General features: G+C 38.0%; 1 protein-coding gene and 1 pseudogene across 1 annotated transcript; one reads left to right on the top strand and one right to left on the bottom strand.

Annotated features, from left to right (window-relative positions):
• Nucleotides 1-9,445: 9,445 nt before the first annotated feature.
• LOC105445355 lies at nt 9,446-12,606 on the top strand (annotated as a pseudogene).
• A 995-nt stretch (nt 12,607-13,601) lies between these two features.
• Nucleotides 13,602-14,789, bottom strand: LOC115925413. Its single transcript, XM_030989179.1, has 2 exons — nt 14,691-14,789; nt 13,602-13,952 (listed from the first exon to the last, which is right to left on the bottom strand). The coding sequence occupies exons 1-2, from the start codon at nt 14,772-14,774 to the stop codon at nt 13,671-13,673; spliced, it is 366 nt and encodes a 121-aa protein (XP_030845039.1). The 5' UTR covers nt 14,775-14,789; the 3' UTR covers nt 13,602-13,670.
• Between the last annotated feature and the right edge of the window lie 10,483 nt (nt 14,790-25,272).

Here is a 25,272-nt window from a genome sequence, read left to right as displayed (position 1 = left end):
TATTCCTCACCCAGTAAATTGGCGCAAGTCTGGCAGTCTTGTAAAGATTGTCTGATGTTCAGTCATGCGTGAAGGGATTCAAATGAAAATTTTACCTAAATTTACTGGGAGGATAACTCTATCAAGACATATCATTATACCCCTAATTAGATATTCATACTTCAAACAATGCAACTTTTAAAAAGTGGGACATTCTTTCTGACTCACCCTGTATAATGATCGACCGGCAGCACAAGGCTTAAACGGTCAATTTAAAAAGGTACAGTGTTGTAAATTATATAAATGTACAATAGTATTACGAAACATAGTAAATAAATCTGTAACATAATGACAAAGAAAGCAAAATTATATTGCGTTCGTTTATGTAAATTACGTGAAAGGATGTACTAGCAGAAGATATGCAAGAGCAGGGAAAGGTATATGGCCCATGAAAGTGAGAGTGATAAAGCGAATGGAGTAGAGAGAGAGAGGATGGGAGAAAAGGGGAGGTACAAAGAGAGAAAGAAAGAGAGAGAGAGGGAGAGAGAGCAGAGAATGGAATGATCATAATTAAATAAACATATTATTCCTAATTAAGTGTAATACATTAATGAAAATTAAGAGAGTCAGATTTCGGCGAGACAACAATAATCATCATACAAGTACATGCTAGAAGAGAGAAAAGGGAAGGTTAAAAGAAAAAAGAAGGAGAGAAGTTCGAAGAGAGAGAAAGAGGGAGAGAGAGAGAGATGGGGGTCGTTTGTTGTGATTATATGCCGAGAACAGTCAATGACCCGATGCTGGATGGTTAATTGTCTATGTATAGAAATATTTTGGGCCACATTGTTTTAAAATCGTTTCAAAATTACAGTAAATTCATTGGCTGCAAATGTTTTTTTTTTTAAAGTGTTTGAAGTAACCATAACAATCCCATTTTCATTCAAATTGTATTTAAAATGTCTTGATTTGTAACTGTCCCTTATTACCTGCACATGCAGATAATAAGAGACCTTTGACGTCATTAATCCTTGTTATCTTAGGCCAAAAAAAAAATTGTTTGGTTGTCCTCGATTGCTTTTCTGGAGTAGGGGCGGGCGGGCGGATTTTTATTTTTTTTAATTTTTTTTGTTAACTTCATTTTTTTGTGTGTCTTTTTTTTTTTTTCCCCGTTTTTTTTTTTTTTTAATATTTTTTTTTCCATAAAAAAAAAAATCATTGGGATTGTCAAGCATTTAAACAAACAGAGTCTATAAAAACACTTTAATATGGTAAAAGACTAGTTTAATGTACAATGAATATCAAGACCAACACAGAAAGTATTTTGGGCTTTGAAATACAGCACCTTTTAAATCTCCATTGTACTACTTATACCTACTTGCGCCCTCTATGTAGCAAACAATGCCTAATCGGTGACCATTGGTCCCCAATGATCCTCTTTATCTTATATTAACTAAGAGCTGATTAGATGAGATAACCACCTGTCCAGTGACCTTGCAGGGTGGTCTAATCCCTCCTGTAAACTAGTACAGACGGGCTTTAAAATGAGTTTAAGAATGCTCAGAACCTGATTTGAATGAACGACATAGAAAAATAAAAATGGCAAGTTTAATAAATACCTAATTGCGTAATGAAAAGACAAAACTGGCAACGGGACGGTTGAAAAATTGAATTAAAAATATTTTAAAAAATGAATTAAAAAAAAAGAAAAAAGCGAGCTGCCCGAAAATAACGGGCGGGCGGTCGAGGACAACCAATTTTTTTTTTTTGGCCTTATTAATCAGTTACATCATGCCTACAATTTTGTTTACCAAATAAAGAGAAGAAGTTACTGAAGAGAATACAAAACTCTCTGTATGTGTAACTTTTTTCATGTTTATGTAAATTATGTAAATGTGCTTAAGGGTCTCCAATTCCCTGCACCTACCCTATATAAAAAGCATGGCTTACTTCAAACCATCGGTCTTCGCGTCACGTCCACGAACGTTCAAGAAAACATAACCTTATTCGAGACAGGTCGGGTATATCTACTGCAAATAGTGATTTCATTCTCAAAGATGGTACTTGGGATAACACTGATTAACCCTTTTCCCGCTGGCTGCGTATGTTCTTTGACTCACTTGATATTGTCTTATTATAATGAATTAAAAAAATATCCAAAAAAATAACCTAAAAGCATAAATAGAAAAAAAGGAGGAAATATTTATTTTCATAGAATGTGATTGAAGGATACATTGCATAATCTCCATGTAACACTCCCAAGTACGAGAATAAAAGACTCGCGCATTAAGCTATCCACGCACTGCTGCGCATCGCGTACTTAAAGAAAGCTGGATAGTATTGGCACCTATTGAAGCACTCTCTTTCATAACAAAAAAGGTGATAGTCTTTGCAAATGAAATCAGGGGTACATCTATATCACAATACGACTAAGATAAGCCGGACAAATCAAAGCTTACCTGAAAACGAAGACTGCGCATCCGATTGAATATTTCTTTCTGTCTCCCGCGTTGTTAACATTATCTCTATAGGCATCACGTTTGGGATTTGTCCAGTCGACCTCTGTACTGAACCCGCGTTTTCCATCTGTAGCATAATTCATGGAGTTAAAATGCGCTTGCTGTTAGTAGGTATGATATGACAACGCAACGTTTATTTATATATACATAATATTACCTATTACAAATTAGAATACATACGAGCCTCTTCTGACAGAAAATAAATTCAATATTGTTAGCATATGCTTTTCCTCCGTACCATACGTCACTTTACCGATGAAGAATCAGCGTGCAATATCGTTACCATAGCTTCATTAACACATCAATTTTATATTTACCATGTGACGTCACAGTGTTTATCAGTGAGTATCTTGCCTTAAAGTCGTACCAATAACATAGACACTTCTGTAAAAAATAAGGCACTTACAAAGGAAACCTCTAAAGGAAAACATAGAATTTTTAGATATTCATATTATACCCTTATATTTTTGTTACATTATGAGGGGTAATTTCATTTGCGTTCTGTTTACATGGTGCAAGATACTGCTTAAGCATTATATTATGCAGTTGGGAGTGATGGTCTGAATATTTATTTGTGAGATAGTAAAATTGTTAAGATTTTGAGGTCGCAATGCCAAGCATATAGCTCCGTTTAGTCTAGTTTCACAACGCCCCCTATCGTCAGAGTCAGCAGCCTAACATGTTAGCCTATGGAATTTAACCCACCCCCCCCCCCCCAAAGAAAAGAAAAAACAAAAAACAAAAAAAAACAAAAAAAAAACAAACAAACAAAAAAATCGTTAAAATTATTTTGTTTGTTTAAACGTACGTTATCACTAGCTTTTTCATTGGAACCCTCATGTCCCATTGACTTTTGAAAGTTCACCCACCGTAATTTGAACAAAAATAGGTTGCAAGCTCGTCATTGCCTATAATACACATGTGAAACAAGTCAAACTTTGGACTCTGTTTGCCAAGCGATTTTAAGATTATAGGTCAAGCACACGAAGGATAAGACGCATGAATTATCATAGATCACTTCTGCTTGGTTCATTATATCCATTTCATCCAACCCCCCACCGTCATTTTTTCCATTTAGTAAAAGCAAACATTTTGCCGAGGTAAGCAAAAACAGGAATATTCATGAACGGTCAGACATTACAGCCTTTTAGTACGTAACGTATAGTGAATAGGAATGGGCGATGATCCGTCCAGGAGATAGAGGTCAGTGGTTTGTGCTGGCAATGTTCCAGCGAGCGAAAATGAGACGACCGGAGCAATATGAAAATTACATCATGTGAATAGGAAAAAAAACATAACCCGGATTGGTTTTTAAACACAAAATAATCAGCAAAGACTGAAAAGACCTTTAAGATGTAATAATAATAATAATAATATGGATATTTATATAACGCCGGTATCCGCCAGGCTCTGACGCTCATGGCGCTGTACATACATGTATTACTATCACAAAAATATAACATTCTTAACTAAAATAAAGTAAACCAAAACAACACAAATTATTACGCTACATTGACATGATTAAATAGCACTGTTTAGAAAGAGATGGGTTTTTAGAGCAACTTTGAAGGCATGAAGGGTAGTTAAATTACGAATACTAAGTGGCAGCTTATTCCAAAGGGATGGACCGGAATGAGAAAATGCTCTATCCCCCCAGGAACTGCGCGTCTTAGGGACAACTAATAAGGAGGATTGAGATGAACGAAGACGTCTTGTAGGCTTATACGTAACAATCAACTTGATATTGTAGGAAGGAGCAGAGTCATACAATGAATGGAAAACTAACAACAACAACTTAAAAATAATTCGGTCACATACCGGGAGCCAGTGAAGAGTTTTGAGAATGGGGGTGATGTGGGTTATACGAGAAGAAAGTGTGACAATACGTGCAGCAGTATTTTGCAGTTTCTGAAGTCGAGAAAGTTGTGTGTTAGGGAGTAGATAGAGAATAGAATTACAGCAATCTAAGCGTGATGAAATAAGAGCATATACAAATTTCTCTGTGATTGAACGACTTAAATATTTCCTAATAAAACCTAGATTTCTTAGTTGATATCTGACTGACTTACAAATACTAGAAACATGAGTTGACAATGACATAGACGAGTTTAACATGACACCAAGGTTACGACATTGCGAGGAAGGACTAATTACAGAATCTGATATGGATATATTGAACGACTGTATCTTAGCAAGATTTGATTTGGAACCCAATAAAATTAGTTCAGTTTTACTATCATTCAGTTTGAGTGAGTTCGAGTTCATCCAAGTTTGCACATCTTTGACGCAAGCTTCGAGTAGTTTGACAGTCCGACTTGCGTCATTTTGATTGGGAAGGAACGATGCGTAGATCTGGATGTCATCTGCATAGCAGTGATACTTGACATCATGCTGCTGTAAAACTTGCTTGAGCCTAGTGATGTACAAGGAAAACAGCAACGGCCCCCCGACTGACCCCTGCGGGACGCCACAACTGAGCTTGACAGGACCAGATCTTTCATGATTTACACATACCAATTGCTGCCGTTCATCCAAATAGGACATGAACCATTCAAGTGCGTGGTCACGAATTCCAATTGATGACAATACATTGACAAGAATACGATGGTCCACAGTATCAAATGCTGCCGACAGGTCTAATAACACGACTGCTGTGATCCTACCAACATCCATTTCTGTCAGGATGTTGTTGGACAGGTTGACGAGCAGGGTCTCAACACTGTGATTTGCACGGTAAGCTGACTGGTGATTGTCAAGTAGATCATTCTCCTGTAGGTAATCATACAATCTAGAGAAGGCTACCCGCTCCAGAAGTTTCGACAAGTAAGGTAGATTCGAGACTGGACGATAGTTCTGGAGACATTCTGGATCTAATGAAGGCTTCTTCAGTAGTGGATGAATATGAGCGATCTTCAAGGCTTTCGGAACTTTCCCACTCTGCAGACTCAGGTTGACCACATCGGCAATGTAAGGAGATATGATAGCGGCACATTCTTTAAGAAGCTTAGTTGGAATCGGATCAAGCTCACATGATTTAACAGGGTTGTTGCGGATAAGGGACTCAATTTCCTCTGAAGTAGTATCTGCAAGTGTTGCAAGTCCAATACAAGACAGTGGTGGAAGTGGAGCAACATCAGGACAGAGGTTCCTTCGAATACTGTCAATCTTGGAAACAAAGAACTGGCTGAAGAGCGACGCTAGGGATTTGTTGCATGCGTTCGCTGGAAGTGGAGATGTCTGTTTGCGATTCAAGAGTGCATTAGCAAATTTGAACATCTTCTTGGAGTCGTTACCACAGTCACTAATTGATTTCTGGTAGTAATCATGTTTCGATTTGCGGAGAAGAGAGTGCACATGTTGTTTCTGTTTGCAATACAGTTGACGATCGATCTCCAACTTCGAAAATCGCCACTTCTTTTCCAGGCGCCTACGTTCTTGTTTCTCACTTTTAATTTCGTGATTAAACCAAGGAGTATGAGCTCGTGTCTTGACAGGTCGGGATATGGCTGGTGCGTGGACATCTAATAAGTCACTGAGAACCATGTTATACAAGTCGACTCTAGCTGTTACATCGTCAGTGTGTGAAGACGTCGAGGAAAGCTCGCTGTTCATCATATCTGTTGCAAATGATGTTCTGTCAATTGCTCTGATGTTACGCATGACTCGAGGATGTACAACTGATGGATGTTTGTGCAGATGTATATTGCACACAATTGCAGAATGGTCCGAAATACCTGGAGTTATCCGAAGGTCTGAGAAAACCTTGGCATCCGATTGACGAGATATAAAACCGTCCAGGATGTGACCCTTGTCGTGGGTAGGTGTGGAAACATGCTGCACCAAATCATAACCTGCTAATAACTCATTGAATTGCTTGGTGTTTGATGCCAACAGATTGTCAAAATGAATGTTAAAATCCCCAGTGATGATAAGCGACATGGGTTTCAGCAATCGTTCGTCTAGCATGCTTGAAAACTCGTCAAGAAAACTTGTATACTTTACGGAGTTACCTGGAGGACGGTATATGATAACAACGTCCACGTTGGTATTCTTGGAAGTCAAGGTAGCTGACAACATTTCAAAGCATTGAAAATCTGATGGAGAGTTGACCATCACATTCAATTCACTGCGGTAAAGGAGGCCGACTCCACCTCCACGTTTACATGCCCTCGGGAGATGTATAAAGCTGTACCCAGCAGGCTTGATGGCAGCGATGACTGCATCGTCATCTGGAGTAAGCCATGTTTCACAGATTCCCACAACATCACAGTTTTTTTCCAATATAAAATCCTGGAATTCTGTAGATTTGTTTCGGAGTGATCTGGCATTCAACATACAGAACGACAGATGGTCATCCTTTGGATAAGTCTGATCAGTCAATGTAATCAAGTTGATGTTGCAACTTTTGGGCACAGACGTCTTCACAAACTCAGGATGTGTATATATATGTGTATCGGAAGATGAATGAAACCCAGTAATGACCCGGATCGGCAAACCATACTTGCTTTTACTGCGGTTTCCTCCTTTGAATAAGCGTCTTGTTCGTCGTCGATAAGTTGAAGGGTGAACGAGGCCCCATCCATGTTTAGCACACGGTGATCTTAACAGGCCTAGGGCCGATAAATTGGAACACAACTGTGATGATAGTGAGCATTCATGAAAAGTAGATACTCCAGCATTCAGCTTATGAAGAAACCCTATGCTATATTTTCTTGTAGCAGTAACTGTACAGTCAGGGTTTGAAGCAAGAAGCATTATTGTTACAATAGATGGAGTAATTGGTGTAGATAAAGGATCAGGACATTCCGTAAGATCCTGTTTGTAGCAGTCCGGAATCTTTTGTAGGCAGGTGGCTTTGTTCAGTTCACTTTCCAAGAAGAGTGAATAGCCAATGTGATGGTCACTGCCATTCAGAGTACCAACTATTGTCAGTGATGAGTCAAGTGGATGACCATGAACAATAGTAGTAGTCTGGAAGTATGGTGCTGGGAGATCTGGCTGGACTCTCAGATTGTAATGAAAAGTGAAATAATATATCCAGAAACTGCTCAAAAATAAGACCAGACTCCTTCTTCTGAGTAGGACCATGATGATCACTGAGTCCTAAACCTTTACATGGTATAAATTTGAAGTAGCTATTACTGCAAAAAAACAAGGTAATTTTAAGCAATAATCAAGAGTGTGATCGGGAGCTGCCAGACACTAGCGCTACACCAAGTAATAACAAATAATTAAACCAACTATAGATGCGAGCGAGCACAACAAACGAACTTTGGGGAAAGTAAAGATAAAGTTGCTTTAGGTCGCTTCAAATTAAGGGCAGAAGTTTTGAAGAAAAAAAGGTGGGTACTCATTTGAAGACTCGAGAAAACTGACACTTGTTAGAAAAGAAAAGAAGCACTTGTAAAAGTAAAAAGGGCAATTATCGTAGTTAAAAATAACCATGTTATATTTCTCATGGGTCTAATCATTCGTCGACAGTTGCCATCCTTTTTGTATCAGACATTTGATGTAAATAATAATCATGTATAGCAAAATTTGTGATGGTAAAATATTTAGATTTTCGATTTTATTTTATTTTCCTCTGCATTCATGTAAGTATACAGTTTTTTTCCGATAACAATAATAATCATAAACTAGATTTTAATTCGTCACTTTGACAAATAAGGTGGTCTGTTTTTAAACTTAAGATAGATTTGAATATTTACTATATAGAGAAAGGGAGAAGTTATATAGACATGTAAACAATGATGATCATAATGACAATGATGATGAACATGATGGTGATCATGATAGTAATGGTGATGATGATGATGATGATAATGATAATGTTAGATGATAATATTAATGATAATGTTAATGATGATGATGATAATGACGATGACTATGATGATGATGATGATAATGATAATGTTAGATGATGATATTAATGGTAATGTTAATGATTATGATGATAATGATGATGACGATGATGATGATGATCATGATGACGATCATGATCATGATGATCATGATGATGTTGATGATCATCATCATCAACAGACCATGATAACATCAGATTGAAAAAACGAGAGTACATTAGATAGCATATAATCTCAGCTACAACATACTCGAAAATCAACAAAAATCAAGCTAAAAATAACGGCGATATTGCTCGCAAAAGACATGAATGTAGAATTCAAATTTGAGAAAAAGTCATCTCCTATAAGGAATATACGCAAACAGTAATGGATCAAGTAATAATAGTGTAATAATAAAGTAAATATAGTTGTTTATTACATTATTTGCGATTCTACGTGTTTTAATATTCAAAGGAGATGGTACAGTGAAAGGTCAAAAAGAAAAAAAAGTGAAGAAAAACAATTGTTGGAGACGCCCGGACTCAAACCAGAAACCTCGAGGTCGGAAGTCAAATGCGTTACCGATACACCAAAACATTTCCCTCAGCGATTACACGTAAACGAAAAATAATTTCTCAAATCCCACTTTGCAAGTGTAATATGAGCATGATCCCGGCATCTGATCGAGAAATAAATGGCACATTTGTAATAGCTTATTATTTCAGCTACATCATATTCGAAGCTCAGCGTAAACAAAGATACGACAGAGATAATGCTCGCAAAAGACGGGAATGTAGAATCCAGGGTCCCGTATTATAAAACAGTTACCGTAGCGGTAAGTGCTCATTTGAGCGGTAAGTCTTAAAAGCAGCGGTTACTTTAAGATAAACGGTAAATATCCGTTGCATAAAAACTTACCGCTGGACTTGAGCGGTAAGTCTGTAAAGATCAGCGGTAACATTACCGCTACCCTCTGAGCTTGCGGTAACACTACCGTAACTATGGCTGCCATACTGGCTGTGTTGCAGCGTCGTGGATATGAAAGGGCGAGGAGGAGGGAGCGGATCTTCAGGAATCGCGGCCAGCCCTTGGAGTTAAGGGATGAAGACATATTTCGCAAGTACCGGTTTACACGGGATGGGTGTATTCATGTTATAAATTTGATTCGGCCCCTGTTGCAGCACGACACCAGACGGAATCAGGCACTTCCCCCAGAGCTGCAAGTTTTTATAGCTTTGAATTTTTATGCAACGGGGGCAGTGCTTGATTCCACGGCCACGATTCATGGCATCACCCGGGCAACAGCTTCCAGGGTAATTCACCGTGTGCCAGTGACCCTCGGCACACTGAAACATGAGGTAAGTCAATATTTTTTTCTTTAATAAAGCAAAGAGAAGACGAAAATAAAGTCTGTCTAAAATTTGTATTTTGAATTTTCAATCAGCAAATTAATAAGAATAAGAGGATGAAAAAGAACTCTAATTTTATCATGCATGACATGCATATACTAAAAATACTATGCATTTTATAATGAACACATGGAATACCTATTTCAGATAAATTTATATGTTTAATTAATCTTAGACGACCAAGCAATGACATGACATAGGTCTATACAGCGGTCTGACAATTTAGTGCCGTGGTTGCCATGGGACAGAGCCCGCGACTGTGGCGGCCGGCCGGGCGGGAGGCTGGGGCAGCGCTGGCGCGGTCGGTTAGTTGGCCGAGCCTAGCTGCCTGTCTACTACCGTCACTGCAGTCTCTGTGTAGTACTAGTAGTCTGTAGACCTATAGTATCATTTTATTAGTGGTCATATAATCAAAACAATAGCTACGTCTAATAAAGAATTCATAATAATAAATACATCTTTATCCAAACTTCTTTCCCCAAGTTAGCGAGAGTGCAAGTGCTAGATGCTAGCGCTAGCGCTAGCGCTAGTATAATTACTATTTTGCACGTAGTCCTAGGTATATTGATTTGTGTAGAGTCGCCCATAAATTGGCGTGATATGATGCGAGCTTGATTGTATGAATCGTCTACCTATGACCCTTCATATAGGTATATATGTCAAAACAAATTTCTTACTGAATGATGATTGCATGATGAATGACTGTCATGACGAAAACAGCACCCTTTCTAATGCACAAAACGAGGAGTCTCTCATCACATTCACATGACCAGAGGCAGAGGCAAATGTTGCATGCACACATAATACGTACTCTAAATTGAATCAGCTGAGCCCACAGTATGGAAAGCTATATGCCAATCGATAGATATTTTAACGTCTTCAATTTCCAATTTCATCATTTCCTCTTTTTGCACAGATATCAAATAGACTTAACGATAAATTTATATGCGCATCCACAGCAGTAAAAAATACAACATAATTAAACTACCGTCACCAAAAAAAAAAAACTCACAACAAAATGGTTAAAAAAGAATATAGTAAAACAATACTGCTATATATAATAAAGAAAATGATAATAGTAATGATTGATGAAAAGACAAACAAAAAACACACACAACTGTCATGATTATATTAAGAGGAAGAACGTAGATTCAAACAAGATTTTCCCCGGAGAAGCATAAACTAATAAGTAAATAATAAATAACAGGAGAAAAGAGAGAGAGAGAGAGAGAGCTATATAGAGGCCCGGGAAGAGAGAGAGACGAGGGGTTTAGAAAGAAAAGAGATCAGTTTTTAAGAATAGATAGTTATAGGAATAGTTAGTTGCATCACCATTAATAGCATAACTATGAATATGTTCATGAGTTCGAGTACAGCCAAAGAAAACTTGCACTCTCTCTCATAATTTTTTTTTAATCACTTCACTATAGAACTTCTTCAGATATTTCACATACTTTTCTCAACACTTGATTGAAAGAAAGAAAGTTCATGTCCAATTCTCTGAATATTAAATGTATTCGTAGGAGATAAATATTTATTCATATAATTTACAATGTGATAAAGATTACATTTCTTGATATAACATCGTTTCTGTCTATAATAATAAATACTGGTGAATTTCAACATAGCTGTATAAATATAATGACGATGAATAAAATATACGTCAAATTACATTTCAAAAGTTTGCATATGAATTAGACTTGTATTGTATACATAACATATGAAGATATGCAACATGGAATTGTTGATTTTTGTTTTCTTTCTGCATCTCCAATCCAATTCACACTTCAGATAATCAAGTTTCCAACGACGATGGAAGAAGTCAACAGAGCCCAAGTGGATTTCTTCAACATATCAGGCTTTCCCCAGGTCATAGGAGTGGTCGACGGAACACACATTAGACTAAATGGAGCTCCCTTGGGCCCTGGTGAGCACGTCTATATGAACAGAAAAGGATATTACTCCATCAATACCCAAATAATTTGTGATACCAATTACAAGATCATAAACATTTTGGCACGCTGGCCAGGCAGCACTCATGACAGCAGGATATTTCAGGTAAATCCATAATATTTTGATTCTAAAATTTCCTATGAAACCCACTTTTGTTTTTAATGCCTCCATGAAAACATATATTGACATACATGTAAATCATTGAAATTGATGTCAAATGTTTGTTACAAATGCTACAAAATAATTGTGAATTCACAATTATTTATTTAGCTTAAGCTAAGATCTTACAATTTTTAATAATTTTTCAAAATGTGTATATGCAAGAGAATGCAATAAATATCAAAGGTCAAGGGGCACCTATTCTACCATATTATGTTCATTCTTATAATAATTCTTCTTTTATACAGAACAGCAGAGTTGGACAGACTTTTGAAGATCTACAACAGCATGGTCTACTTCTTGGAGATTCTGGTTACGCTTTAAGACCATACCTGATGACACCAGTGCTAAATCCAAGGACTCCTGCAGAACAGGCTTACAATAGATATGTACTACAAGAAACATTACAATGCATATTTGTATCTACAATTAAAAAAGAAAGTGAATGAATGTATGCCATTTTAGACATCAAAGCAATACCATGATGCCAATGTGCCAATCACATCTCTTAATTAGCAGGATGAGTGTTCATGAATAACATTTGGCCCAGAAGAGCTACAGGTAAAAAAGAAAATTACTCATATATGTGACTTACTTCCTTTTGAAAATGTATAGGTTAGATGTATAGCACTGTAGTATGTATTTTCATAGTCTAATAGACTTCCCAATAATTCTTTGTTTTTAATTTGTTATACTTCAATACTTTCCTTTACTCTGCAGAGCACATGCTACAACGAGAGTAAGAATTGAACAAGTCAACGGCCAACTCAAGCACAACTTCAGGTGTCTACTCAATGGAATGCAAATGGCACCCAGAAGAGCGTGCAAGATCATCACTGCATGCGCCGTATTACACAATGTGGCTAAAGATTTGAAGCAGCCTGATGAAGTAGACTTTGGTATTGAACAACATGAACACGAACCAGACATGGACGACCACATTGTAGACAACGGCTTAGCCATCAGAAACACTATTATTGCTAATTATTTCCACTAGATTTTTATGATGAAGACTTCTATATGATGTAACCAAGAATCTTTTTCAACATTCACTGTCACTGACCTTATTGTTTATCTATATTTTATATCATTCCAACATATTTATTTTTAGGGTGGACTTCCCCTGCTTTAAAACACCATTTTGGGTCATCTATAAGTTGACACATAAATTCTTTTTATTACTGCACTATTTAGTTGTGAAAATATTGTTAAAATATACTTGTACTATATAACTCAAGTGGTAGTAATCTTCTGTTTGCATTGAGAATCTTAATCAATTCAGTACTGCATTCAACCGGGGGGGGGGGGGGATTAATTGCTAAGGTAGCACCAAGCCAAAATCCAAATTTCACAGAATCGCCGGGCTAGGGCATGTTCTGCTGACCTGCAAATAGTCATATTGTTTTATAAATTTGTATATGAATGTGACATCATATTCAAGGCCCTCTTTCAATGAAGTGTGTAAGATATCCTTAAGATTGGCCTCATAGCATTGTTATCTTTAGATGCAATTAATTTACGGTATAATATATGGGAAGAGTTTATCTCCTGAATTTGTAATTTGTTCTATTCAGAAGCAGGCCACATATTTAATCCAAACCTGACTGGGGGGGGGGGGGGGGAGTCCCGTGGAACGCTCATGCATAGTCAATTTATTTTTAATAACGACATATTCATATTAGATTTCTGGGAACCCTAATTTCCTTAGTTCCAAAATGCACAATGATATAATCTTTTTAAATACTGAAAGGTAAAGTTATCATGAATAAGAACAAAATTAACATGGAATTTGCAAAACAAACAAAGTAACAATTTTAAACCTCTTTTTGATTAAAGACAAATAATTCGAAAACGTGAAGCGCACGCTTCATGACTAATAACTTTTCCTCCTCTATCTCCAAAAGTCTCTCCTCATAACAGCTGATTGGCTTTTTGGTGTCTTTGGCCGTGCTATCCCCTACTAGAACAGGCTGGTCTATTGGTGGTCCGGCACTGCTGGCTGCACTAGTACTGGTCTGTGGGTCCCGGGCCGGCACAGATATGCCACCCACCATGGTGTTTACCATCATGGCCACAGCCATGGCATTTTCTGCTGTCTGTATGCATATAACAATAAAGATTGCCTTGATTGAGTTTTAAAGAACTATAGAACCATACTGTCTAAATGTTGTTATTATTATTTTATTTATTAAAATTCTGTGATAAAAAGAGAACAATGTCAGTAAGGGTTTTATCTAATCATCAATATGTTTGAAAAAAAGGTTTAAAACACCCCCCTAAAAAAAATATTTAAAAAATGTAAGAAAAAAAAATTGTTGTACCGTACACCATCAGTGAGGATTTTGTTTTTGTTAAACAAAAAAATTACCATATACCCGTATTGAAAATGCCTCACATAAAAATACATGCCACATTTGAATCTCATGTTCAATGGGATAATTTTTTCAAATAGAGTTAGGGGGGTAGGGTGGTCAACATAACATTGACACTTTGAAGGTCGTCAAATAAATTAAGTAATATAGTGGTAAGCATTTCAATACCATCTACAATTCAAGATAAACCCTGATTAGGCCTGGGTATTTTTGAAGTTCTCAGAGTCAGGGAAAGGGCTCCCACGCCCCCTTCCCTGAGATTTTGGCCAGCGATGCAGGCATATCATAAAAAGTGTTGAGGAGGGGGGTGTGGGTACTGGTAGCCCCCCCCCCCACTTTGGCTAAGTTAGGGTTAAACCAAAGATGTACATATTCACAAGTCATGCATCACTATGTATATTTTTATGTTTGTTTGTACTCTCATACCCAGAGAGGGGGTCAATCAAATTCTACGAATTTTACCTGTGACATTTGGCTCGAAGGGAGAGCTAGGTATCCAGCCTCCTCTTCTGGCCCCAGAATGCCCTCGACACTCTCCTCCACCATTGCCTCCAGTACAGCCTCGTGTTTTTCATTGTATTTCACTGGTGGTCCACCTCCTAATGATCCAAAGTCAAAGAAATAAATGTTAACTTCTTACCATAAATTTTACGAAATGTTAATATCGATCGTAATTTTGTTTTCCATGACAGTTAAAGAGAGATCTTGGATTAGGTCGTGATGGTTAATAACCTATACCAAATAAATATAAGTTGTGATTTGGGGTTTAGTGGTGGTTATTTTACCCGACTGCTAAAAAAGCACGAGTGCTTGTTATTAACCGACGACTTTAGGTCCTAAGGGACCTTGGTAATGAGGAATAATGCCTTAATACCAAAGGGCACTAGTGCATCGACGACATGGTTTCGAACCTAGGTCACCGGATTATGAGACCACCAATCTACCAACTAAGTCTCCTAATAATAATAAACCCCTTTACTAATTCAATACTCTTCTTGATAGGTTACTCAGAGTATTCTTTATTGAAATAAGATATACCATGCAAGCACAGGTAACTATTGGTGATAAATTACATGTGGTAGGAGTATACAAGAAATGTACCTTTTACAGTTTTATCTGTTACACAATAAAGACAGCTTAATTTACCCGTCTTGTTCTTCGAGTCCCTGTACTTTCGAGCCTTTGCCGCCATTTCATTCCAGGTAAGACGTAAGTCCTTCACCGTCCTACCTGGTTGGAGTCCCTGGGCCTCTAGGGATACGAGCCCTAGGGCCCATGCATCTTCTTTTCGTTTTTTGATCTACAAAAATTCAAGAACAACTAGATTTGTAATACTTGTTTGGAACAAGTATAAGTGGGCTGGTCCAACTAAAATTTTAGACAAAATGAAGGGTACATTTGAGAAAGCTAATTGTCTCAGCTACATCATACTCAAAGTTCAGCGTAAACGAAGCTAAAAACGACGGAGATATTGCTCGCGAAAGACGGGAATGTAGAATCTAGTTTTGAGAAAAAGCCATGTCCCATAGAGAATACACGCAAAAAGTGAAAAATTGACATGCCTCCTTTAATCGCAAAAATACGCCATGATGCCTGTGTCAAAATGAAAAATTGTGGTAATTACATTTGTAGAACATTGTCTCAGCTAGAATATATCGAAATTTGGAAGAAAATCGATCAATATTTTTCAGAGATACAATCAATTTTCCATAAATATGCTGATGTCATAATATGCAAACTAAAATTTTGAGTTCGGAGGCCATTATGATGACGTCAGGAGTTAATTGAGGGTCAAATGAGACATTAAATCATATCTCCAATTCATACTCTATTTAAATATTTCAAAAAAATTGGGATCACCTTGCATCCTTAAGAGCTACAATGGATTTTGCATAGGCATGTTTGCTATGTATTACAAAAGCTCACGCGCACGGAAATTTATGTTTAACGGTCGATCATTCCGTCATTAATAGTCATAAAGAGATAAACATGGTATCAATTTTTTTGTAAAAATATGTGGAATATTATGAAAGAAAAAAAATGGCGATTCTATGTTGTGCAATAGTTTTACGAGCGAAAACGCGCACGCATGTGCGTGTGCGCGATTTTTTATAAAATGCTTAGAATCGCCTAAAACGTATGCAAAATGATTTTGAGACGATTTTGAGCATTTCAAAAATTTGCGCGCGCATTGACGCGCGGACGTACGCGCACGCGCGCGTTATTTTACCTGAAATTGACCGGACGGATATTGACCTTGATCATGATAAATATGAATGAGAAATAGCTTTTGGTTATGAAGATATGATCATGAGTTGATTTTCGTAAAATTTTACAAAATGGCGCCTAAATGACGTCATCAGTAAAGATCAATGTTGAAAACATTATTGTGCTTTGTACATATGCCTATACATATGTGTGCCAAATTTCAAGGCATTTAATTGAGCCATTTTTAAGTAATCGTGCTTACAAAAAAGTGGTTCGAAATAAGAAAAATAAAGAATAAAAATAAATAAAGGCAATTCTAACGAAATTATAAGGTGGTCTGTACGTTATACAGCCCACCTGAAAAGTACAATGTAAATTGGAACCTACTCAAGTTCTCTTTAATTATATGCAATAGATGATTAACATATTAATTCACCCTTACTTATTTTGAAAGAATACTCTCATATGATAGCATCCAACTGTCTCCAAAGACAGTGGACTGCATTCTGTCTTGGGCATCAGAAAAAATGAAAACCAAAACATCATTTTCGGTATACTTTAATATTAGAAGAAAAGTTGAAAGAAGGAAAAATAAAAATAAGTTAGATAAAAAGACTCTTTATTCAAATTCGAAATCATAGTTATGTTCTGGAAATTTTCATAGATAGATCTGCAATGGATTTTACAAACCTTTTCCACACAGTTCCCCGCTTTGCCGAACAAAGCTTGTCGGTTCTTTTTTACGAAAGCTGCCAGGCAGCGGACATCCCGACCTGTCAAGTTCGGCCTGCGTTTCACCATTTCCTAGAATGAAGAAACAAAATTAAAAAACTAATGAGAAGCCAGAAAGATTGTTTAAAATGAGTTCTGTTAAATCAAATTTGACGGTATCAAACCCTTTTAAACACAAGATTGTTGTTTGGTTTTGTTACTCGATCAGTATAGGGCATCGATCTAGATCTAGACTCATGTAGTATCTCAATATTTCTACTAGTATAGGTTCAAAACCTGCCAATTAAATTACCACCATTTAACTTCTAAATATAGACTAGACTCTACATGTAGTTAATGCATTTTACAATATATTATTATTATTAGACTATTATCATCATCAATAATTATTATTATTATTATCAATTGAAAAATAAATTAAAGTTTAAGGGGTTTGCTTTTACTAGACTACACAATACTCACAATAGACAATTACTAGGGCCTATAATACTAATAATAGTAAAAGATTTACTTTTTCAACCAATGTAGATCTGTATGAGTAGAAGCTAGTCTATGCTATACTTTACTACTTTACTTAATCATGTTAATATTATGGTTCTGTAAATCTACACTCGGATTATAGACCTTACTCAGTCCGACTCTTGAGTCTGAGAAATAAAAACTCCCCCCCCCCCGCACACTTACATCAGGGAGGGGCTTTTCCAACTCCCTGCTTACATGTAGTCGATCTAGATTATAGTTTATACAGCTCAGTATATCGTTATATTTCATGCCCCTGCCAATCGCCGGCCCAATCGCCGGCCCAATCCCTCACCTCTCACACTTGACATGCTCACACTCTGACACTAGACATAGTCTAGGGTCTATACTATTTTAAGTAGTATCTGATTATAGATCTACTACTAGTCTGAAGCTGAATAAAGTTGAAATTCTAATTGAGAGTCTATATAATTATAGACTAGAAATTGGAATGAAGTAGAAATTCTAATCGACTTAACTTTAGACCTATCGAGAGTCTTAATTTTATCTAGATAGGTCTATTCTAATTGAGAATCTAGTATTTTACATTTTAGAATGATATTATGAGGTAATTGCAAGTTGTTTACCCTTAAACAACTTTAAATCATCGGGTATTGTAGATAAACGAATGTTCAAAACACCACCCAATCTAGTCATGCTAGTAGTGGAATGTCAGATTATGCTACCCAGCTCCTCCGGGGAGCTCAGTACTCTAGTCGCCGCTGGCTTCTGAAAGCACGTACGACTGCGGAGACTGACGTAAACATTACAATTAAACCCCAGTACGATGGCAAATACTGTCTGAGTAAAGGCTGCAAGTTTATTGCCAGTACTAATACATTTATCAATATGTATAGCAGAATGAATATGCTATTTCGATTAACACATAACAATGATTAAAGTCAAGAAATACGTACGATTGACGATAATTGTAGATTAGCAGCAGCCGTCTTCGGTGTTTATCTCAGTGGCTATATCTAGCAGACGACGTGTATTGCGCATGCGCTAAAATTTCTGGCTCGTCCAAGAAGACCATTCGCGGGTTTTTCTTATATTAGTTAATATCGGTTTTATGCAACGGATATTAAGCTCCGATGGTAGTTACCATTGATGGTAACTACCATAATAGTAACTCGGGGAGTTACTATTGTGGTAAGTCAAAAGTTTTATAATACGGGGCCCTGTTTTGAGAAAAAGTCATGTCCCATAGAGAATACACGCAAAATGTGAAAAATTGACATGCCTCCTTTAATCGCAAAAATACGCCATGATGCTTTCGTCAAAATGAAAATTCGTGTAAACTGCATTTGTAGAGAATTGTCTCAGCTAAAACATATCAACATTTGAAAGAAAATCTATAAATATTTACAGTGATACAATCAATTTTCCGTAAATATGCTGACGTCATAATATGTAAATTGAAATTTTGAGTTCGGAGGCCATTATGATGACGTCATGAGTAAATTGAGGGTCAAATGAGACATGAAATCATATCTCCGACTCATACTTTATCAAGATATGAAAAAAAATTGGGGTCATCTTGCATCCTAAAGAGCTACAATGGATTTTGTATAGGCATGTTTTTGCCCATATATGATATGTATTACAAGAGCTCGCAGGCCGGCACGGACATGTATCTAAAACGGACGCTAATAGCGTTATTAATGGTCGGGAAAAGGTAAACAAGGTATCAAAATGCTTGGAAAAATGTGCCAAACATGATGACAGGATTTGGCGATTCTATGTTGCAAAATATTAGTACGCGCGAAAATGCGCGCCTATGCGCGTGTGCACGTTTTTTTTGCAAAATGCTTAAAATGGCCTGAAACGTATGAAGAATGAATTTGAGACGATTCGGAGCATTTTTATTTATTGCGCGCGCGTTGACGCGCGGACGTACGCATGCGCGCGCGTTTTTTTAAACCTGAAATTGATCGGACGGATATTGACCGTTATGAAGATATGATCATGAGTTGAAAGTACCAATAAAAAAATGGCGCCTGGATGACGTCATGAAGACTTGATGACCTTGAAAATGTTCCTGTCACGTCTTATGACAGTGACCTATGATTGTGCATAAATTGAAGGAAATTGATTAAACCGATCTTGAAACAAAAAAGTGGGGAGAAATAAAAATAAAGAATAAGAAAGAAAATTCTGACGAAAACAATAGGTTATCTGTCGTAGACGACAGACCACCTAATAATCAAATATATATATAAATATATATTTATATATATATATATATATATATTGTTATCAACGAAATGATAAACTGTCATAAATTAGTTAAATCAGAACTGAATTTATTATTTACTGTATAAATCTATGTATCTACCTATTATTGCTTAGTCCTCCTGACAAAGCAGTCATCGAAATAAAAAAGTCCCAGTTGTGCATACCCCTGCCCAAGACCCCGCTATACCACCTGTCACGTGCACACCACGCCCGCATGCAAACTTCCTCTCTTAAAGCAGTCCCAGATACAACCAGAGACATGTTGCCAGCAAGGGGAGGGGACGGAAGGAAGGACATAGGTAGCTACATAGATTTGTATAGTAAATAATAAAATCAGTTCTAATTTAATTAATTTCCCACAATAAATCATATGTATCTACCTATTATTGCTTAGACCAACACAGATGAAAGCGGGGGGCATGTCCCAAACAAAAGGTTAGCGGGGGACCAGGCAAACAAGATGCCGAACCTAAAGACGCCGTAGCAAAACAATCATCACTCGCAGGAATGTCCTTAATATAACACGAAACGAAGGTGTTATGCGCAAACCAGAAAGCAGCCTTCATTATGACAGGAAGCGCTACCCCACGGAAAAAGCCCAGGAGGTTGTACCGCCTCAACAATATAGAAATAGATCCCTTCTAGACAGGTGAGACGGGCTCCCGCGTGATAAGAAACAGCTGAACGCTTTCAAGGAAAAACTAAAAAACCCAGAGGGACAAGGAGAAAACCGATCCACCTACCGACTCCTCTCATGAAGGAGTAGCATGGGTAGTGGACTCTCTGGCACGGGGGCAACTCAACTGAGAACCTGAGACATATATGAAGAAAACTACGAGACAGAGTCGAAGTCAGACTGACGGACTGGGGACACCAACCCCCCAAAATGGGGCAAGGTGCCGATAGTAGCTGCCCCCGGAGGAACACTAAAACAGCTGGAGGCTTAACCCCAAACAAGGGCCGACGGCACACGGTGGCAAGCCAACATCAGCACCAGGCAATCCGGGCCTAAAAGGTTTAACCGATGCCGGAGAAGCAACACTCTTCGGCCGGCTCAAATGCCGGCCAAAGCACGGGGAAGGATAGGAGTAAACCTTCGCCTGAAAACCGTGGTGCCCGCCGGGTTTACTGACAACTTCAGTAACCGAAAAATGTACTCCCACAAACATGGTGACAACTTTCACGCCACAGCAGACACACCCGCGAACTTGGAGAATACATGAAAACGAGTACGGTGTGAACGGGTCCGACTCAAAGCCAGCCGGCGCACGGGCAGAGATAGGCGCCAAGCCACTGCCCGAACGAGGTGATAAATTTGACGCCAAACAACTGGTAACCCCAGTTGCCCGAGCGAAAGAATCATCAAACCCCGAATCAAAGCCGCCTGAGCGGATACAAAAACGGCCGACTGAAGCGTTTGACGCCAAAACCCTGGCATTCAAATTACCACTTTACCTCTTTAGCCTCCTGGCCGAGGGGAACAGGGCAGTACCGCCTCACCGCTTCACCGAATGACTTAGCGAGCGCGGAGCCTTGGTGCTCCTTACAGCGCGGATTGTTGCAAAATAACTACACACAGTCTGCGAGGCCCGCACCTCCCACAAAGCTGGCCGTTCTGGACAAAACAGCACGGCTTGTCACAGTCTTTGTATCCACGGCGACAGCCCTAAATACTCTGAAAACCACTCATGGTGCATGGACACAGCCCGACACGGACAGGACCCGGCGGAAAAGGTAGCAGTTTGAGAAAACGCCCCGAAGCTCCGCCTGAGCGGTAGCAGAAAAGGCCGAAATTGGCGTAGATTTCTTCTTCGCCTTCTTATCTCCTGACGGGCCAGCCGAAACTTTGGTCGACGAACCCTTCCGCTTTTCACGCCGAAAAACGGGGGTACGAAAAGAACTTCGCGACCGTGCTACAGCTGAAGGCCGGTGAGACCAGCACCGACTCGCTACAACGCTTCACGGGAAGCCAAAGCGAGCCCGAAAACCTTACATTTCACGGCAGAAATTACAGGCACCTCGCTAGTGAAACAGGGTCCCTCCCGACGAAGTCGGTCGTGAAAAGCCGGGTCATCTTCGCGCCTGACGGCACGATTTAGCTCCAGACCCAGCCGAAGATAGGGTGGACGAGCTCGTCCGCTTCTTAGCCCTAGATACGGGGGACGAAGCGAGCTACACGGCCTCACTAGAGCCTAAACATAACTTTACGGCCGGTGGGAATAGGGCTTCGAGCCCCTCCGCTTCTCACCCGTAGAAAACGGGAGGCGAAACGAGCTTCACGGTCTTATACAAGAGCTTCAACTTTAGCTTTACGGGTGGTGAACATGATACGAAACCGACACACGGTGAGGGGCCTGAACCGAGGCCCATTAACGTGCGACGGGAACAGACTGGTCGTCTGAAGGGGGCGGAAATTTCCGGCCACAAGCGCCGCCCATTTCCTTCGAATTAATTACCTCTGTAATAGAGGAGGCTTAAAAATTCACTAGCTGGGTATCGACCCCGATACCTTTCAATTACCAGGCGATCGCCTAATCACAAGACCAATGTCTCAGTAAATGTATAAGCTCTTCCCTTTTGAATAAAATATACATATGCACCATACAGCCAATCTTAGATTGTTCTTGTTCCGTATGGGGAAACTGTTCTTTACAAAAAATAATCATTCTTTTAAGACTACAGAAAAGAGCTGCACGTATCGTCGTAGGTAACGTTGATTATGATGTAAATAGCTTGAATATAATAAATTTACTAAGATCCATTGATACTAAACGGGACTATTTTTTAGCATGTATTATGTACAACTGAATTAATGGAAAGGCCCCAGTACGATTATGCAATGAAGTGGAAATGGTTTGTGAGAGACATGTTTTTAAAGAGAATGTTGAGTTCTGGGAAGAGGTGAGCAATAATTTTTGAGCATTGCCGTTGTTATTATGCGAGTGTGTGTCACGCAAAAACGACAATTAATCTTACTGGTTTTAGGTCTCGGCTCAAAGAGGCTTTATTCATGGTGTAACTGAATTCCAAACACCAAAGGAAAAACTCACCCTTGTCAGGGTAACATCATTCTTAATTCTCATGTGACAATTAGCCCCCTATTTTAAGAACAATTTACTAAAGTAAATTTTCTACACAAATCATAGAATTATTGGCAATAACATATCTCATGGAAATTTTTAAAGCAAACTGTTTCAATGTTTACTGAACAGCTCATTCCAAATGTCATTACTATAGCATGTTTCCAATAAATTTTTCTACACAAAACATAGAACTATTGGTAAATACATAGCTCATGAAAATCATTTTTTCAATGTTTACTGCACATAAATCATTAAATTGTCATTAAAGCTTTCCAATAAGTATCATCAGTTTCTCTTTGTAATCCAATTGATCAATCCAAGTTGTGAGTAACCACATATGCTGTAAACAATAGGTATCACCAGTCTCTTTATGTGATCCAAATTATCAGTCCAAATTGTGACTTTTTAGTAAACACGTATGATGTAAACATAGTCTCTGTAGTAACAAGGAGTATTCTTCGTAATGGGACATCATCTCGGTCATTGTTTGTCGTCTGAGTCCAAGCTTTGTGATCCCTGAAGACTTTTAAAGATGACCACCAACAGAAGTACAAAGCTATTATAATGTCCACAATGATATAGCTCCAGCACTAAAATTCATAACGAATATCATACATAGACATCGTTCAAAAAAATACATTGGCATGGTTCCAAATATACATTGGCATGGTTTAAAATGCAGTGAGTAACATTCGTGCATTTGCATAAACTAAAATGCAAGTAATACGTAATATTTCTTCTTAATATCAACCTTGATCGAGTAATGCATTTATACGAAACAAATATCCATGATAATAGTGTGTATGCACTATCATTTACAGTTTGATGGTACATACATTTGTAGTTTGCAAGATCAATACAAACTAGAATTTAATTCGTCACGAAGACGAATAAGGTGGTCTGTCTAAGTCTTATAGATTTGAGAATGGGAGAAGTTATATAGACATGTAAACAATGATGATCATGATGAACATGATGATGATCATGATAGTAAAGGTGATGATGATGATAATGATAATGTTATATGATGATAAAAACGATAATGTTAATGATGATGATGATAATGATCATGATCATGGTGATGTTGATGATCATCATCTTCAGACCATGATGATGATGATGATGATAATGATCATGATCATGGTGATGTTCATGATCATCATCTTCAGACCATGATGATGATGATGATGGTGACATTGATGATGATGATGATAATGATGATATTGATGATGATGATGACGATGATGAGTATAAACATGATCCTGACATCTGATTGAAAAAATGAGGAAATATTTAGATAGCAAATAGTCTCAGCTACAACATACTCAAATTTGGGAGAAAACTGTTGAATAATAACCGAGATACTGGTCAAAACACAATGTCATGCAGATGCATGTTTTGAAAAAAGTGACCTCCCATAGACATAACAGGCAAATATGACAAAATTGTATTGTCGCCTTTAATCGAAAATTTAACTATGATGACGTCATCTAAATGAACAATAAATGAATATTTTTGATAGAGAATCATCTCAGCTACAACATATCAAAATCTGGGAGAAAATCGATCACCGATAAGTGAGATAATCTCAATTAAACAAAGACAAAAATGACGTCATCAACAAAATACATTTGTTTGAGTTTAGATGCCAATATGATGACTTTGTTTCACTTTGTACGAGTCAGGGTGGTATGAAATTATATCTCCAACTCATGCTTTTTCCAACCATGATATAAAAATTGGGGGTCGATGGACTATCTGAAGAGCTATTTCGATTTTTAAAATGGCATGTTTTTGATGAAATTTGCATTATATTGCCCATAGCAGCACGCGCGGATTTTGAACTTTGACGCACGCTCACGGCCTTATGAAATATGAAGAGTGACTGAAATTAATGTAAATTGTCAATTACGTTAAGAGAAATCCAAATCATGTAAATATTTTGAATTTGACTTTTTCCGCGCGTCATGAGCGCGCGCAACGCGCGCGGGGACATGTCCGGACGGAAAATTTTGAAATGCTTAAAATGACCTGATTCGTACTCTCCTTTAGTAGTTAAGTGATTTTGAGCTTTTTAAAATTTTGACGCACACGTACGCGCGCGTCATGACCTTTATGTGACCTTTAATGACATGACCTGTTGACCCTTGACCTAAAGTATATATGATATGAATATGAATGACCTTTGCTGATGCATCATGAAGATATGATGGATAATGTGATTTCACAAAATGGCGCCTTGAGGACGTCACGATGACTTGATG

The sequence above is a fragment of the Strongylocentrotus purpuratus genome, unplaced genomic scaffold (genome assembly GCF_000002235.5).
Source record: "Strongylocentrotus purpuratus isolate Spur 01 unplaced genomic scaffold, Spur_5.0 spur5_scaffold_18, whole genome shotgun sequence".
NCBI lineage: Eukaryota > Metazoa > Echinodermata > Echinoidea > Camarodonta > Strongylocentrotidae > Strongylocentrotus > Strongylocentrotus purpuratus.
This window is presented reverse-complemented; position numbering and strand designations above follow the sequence as displayed.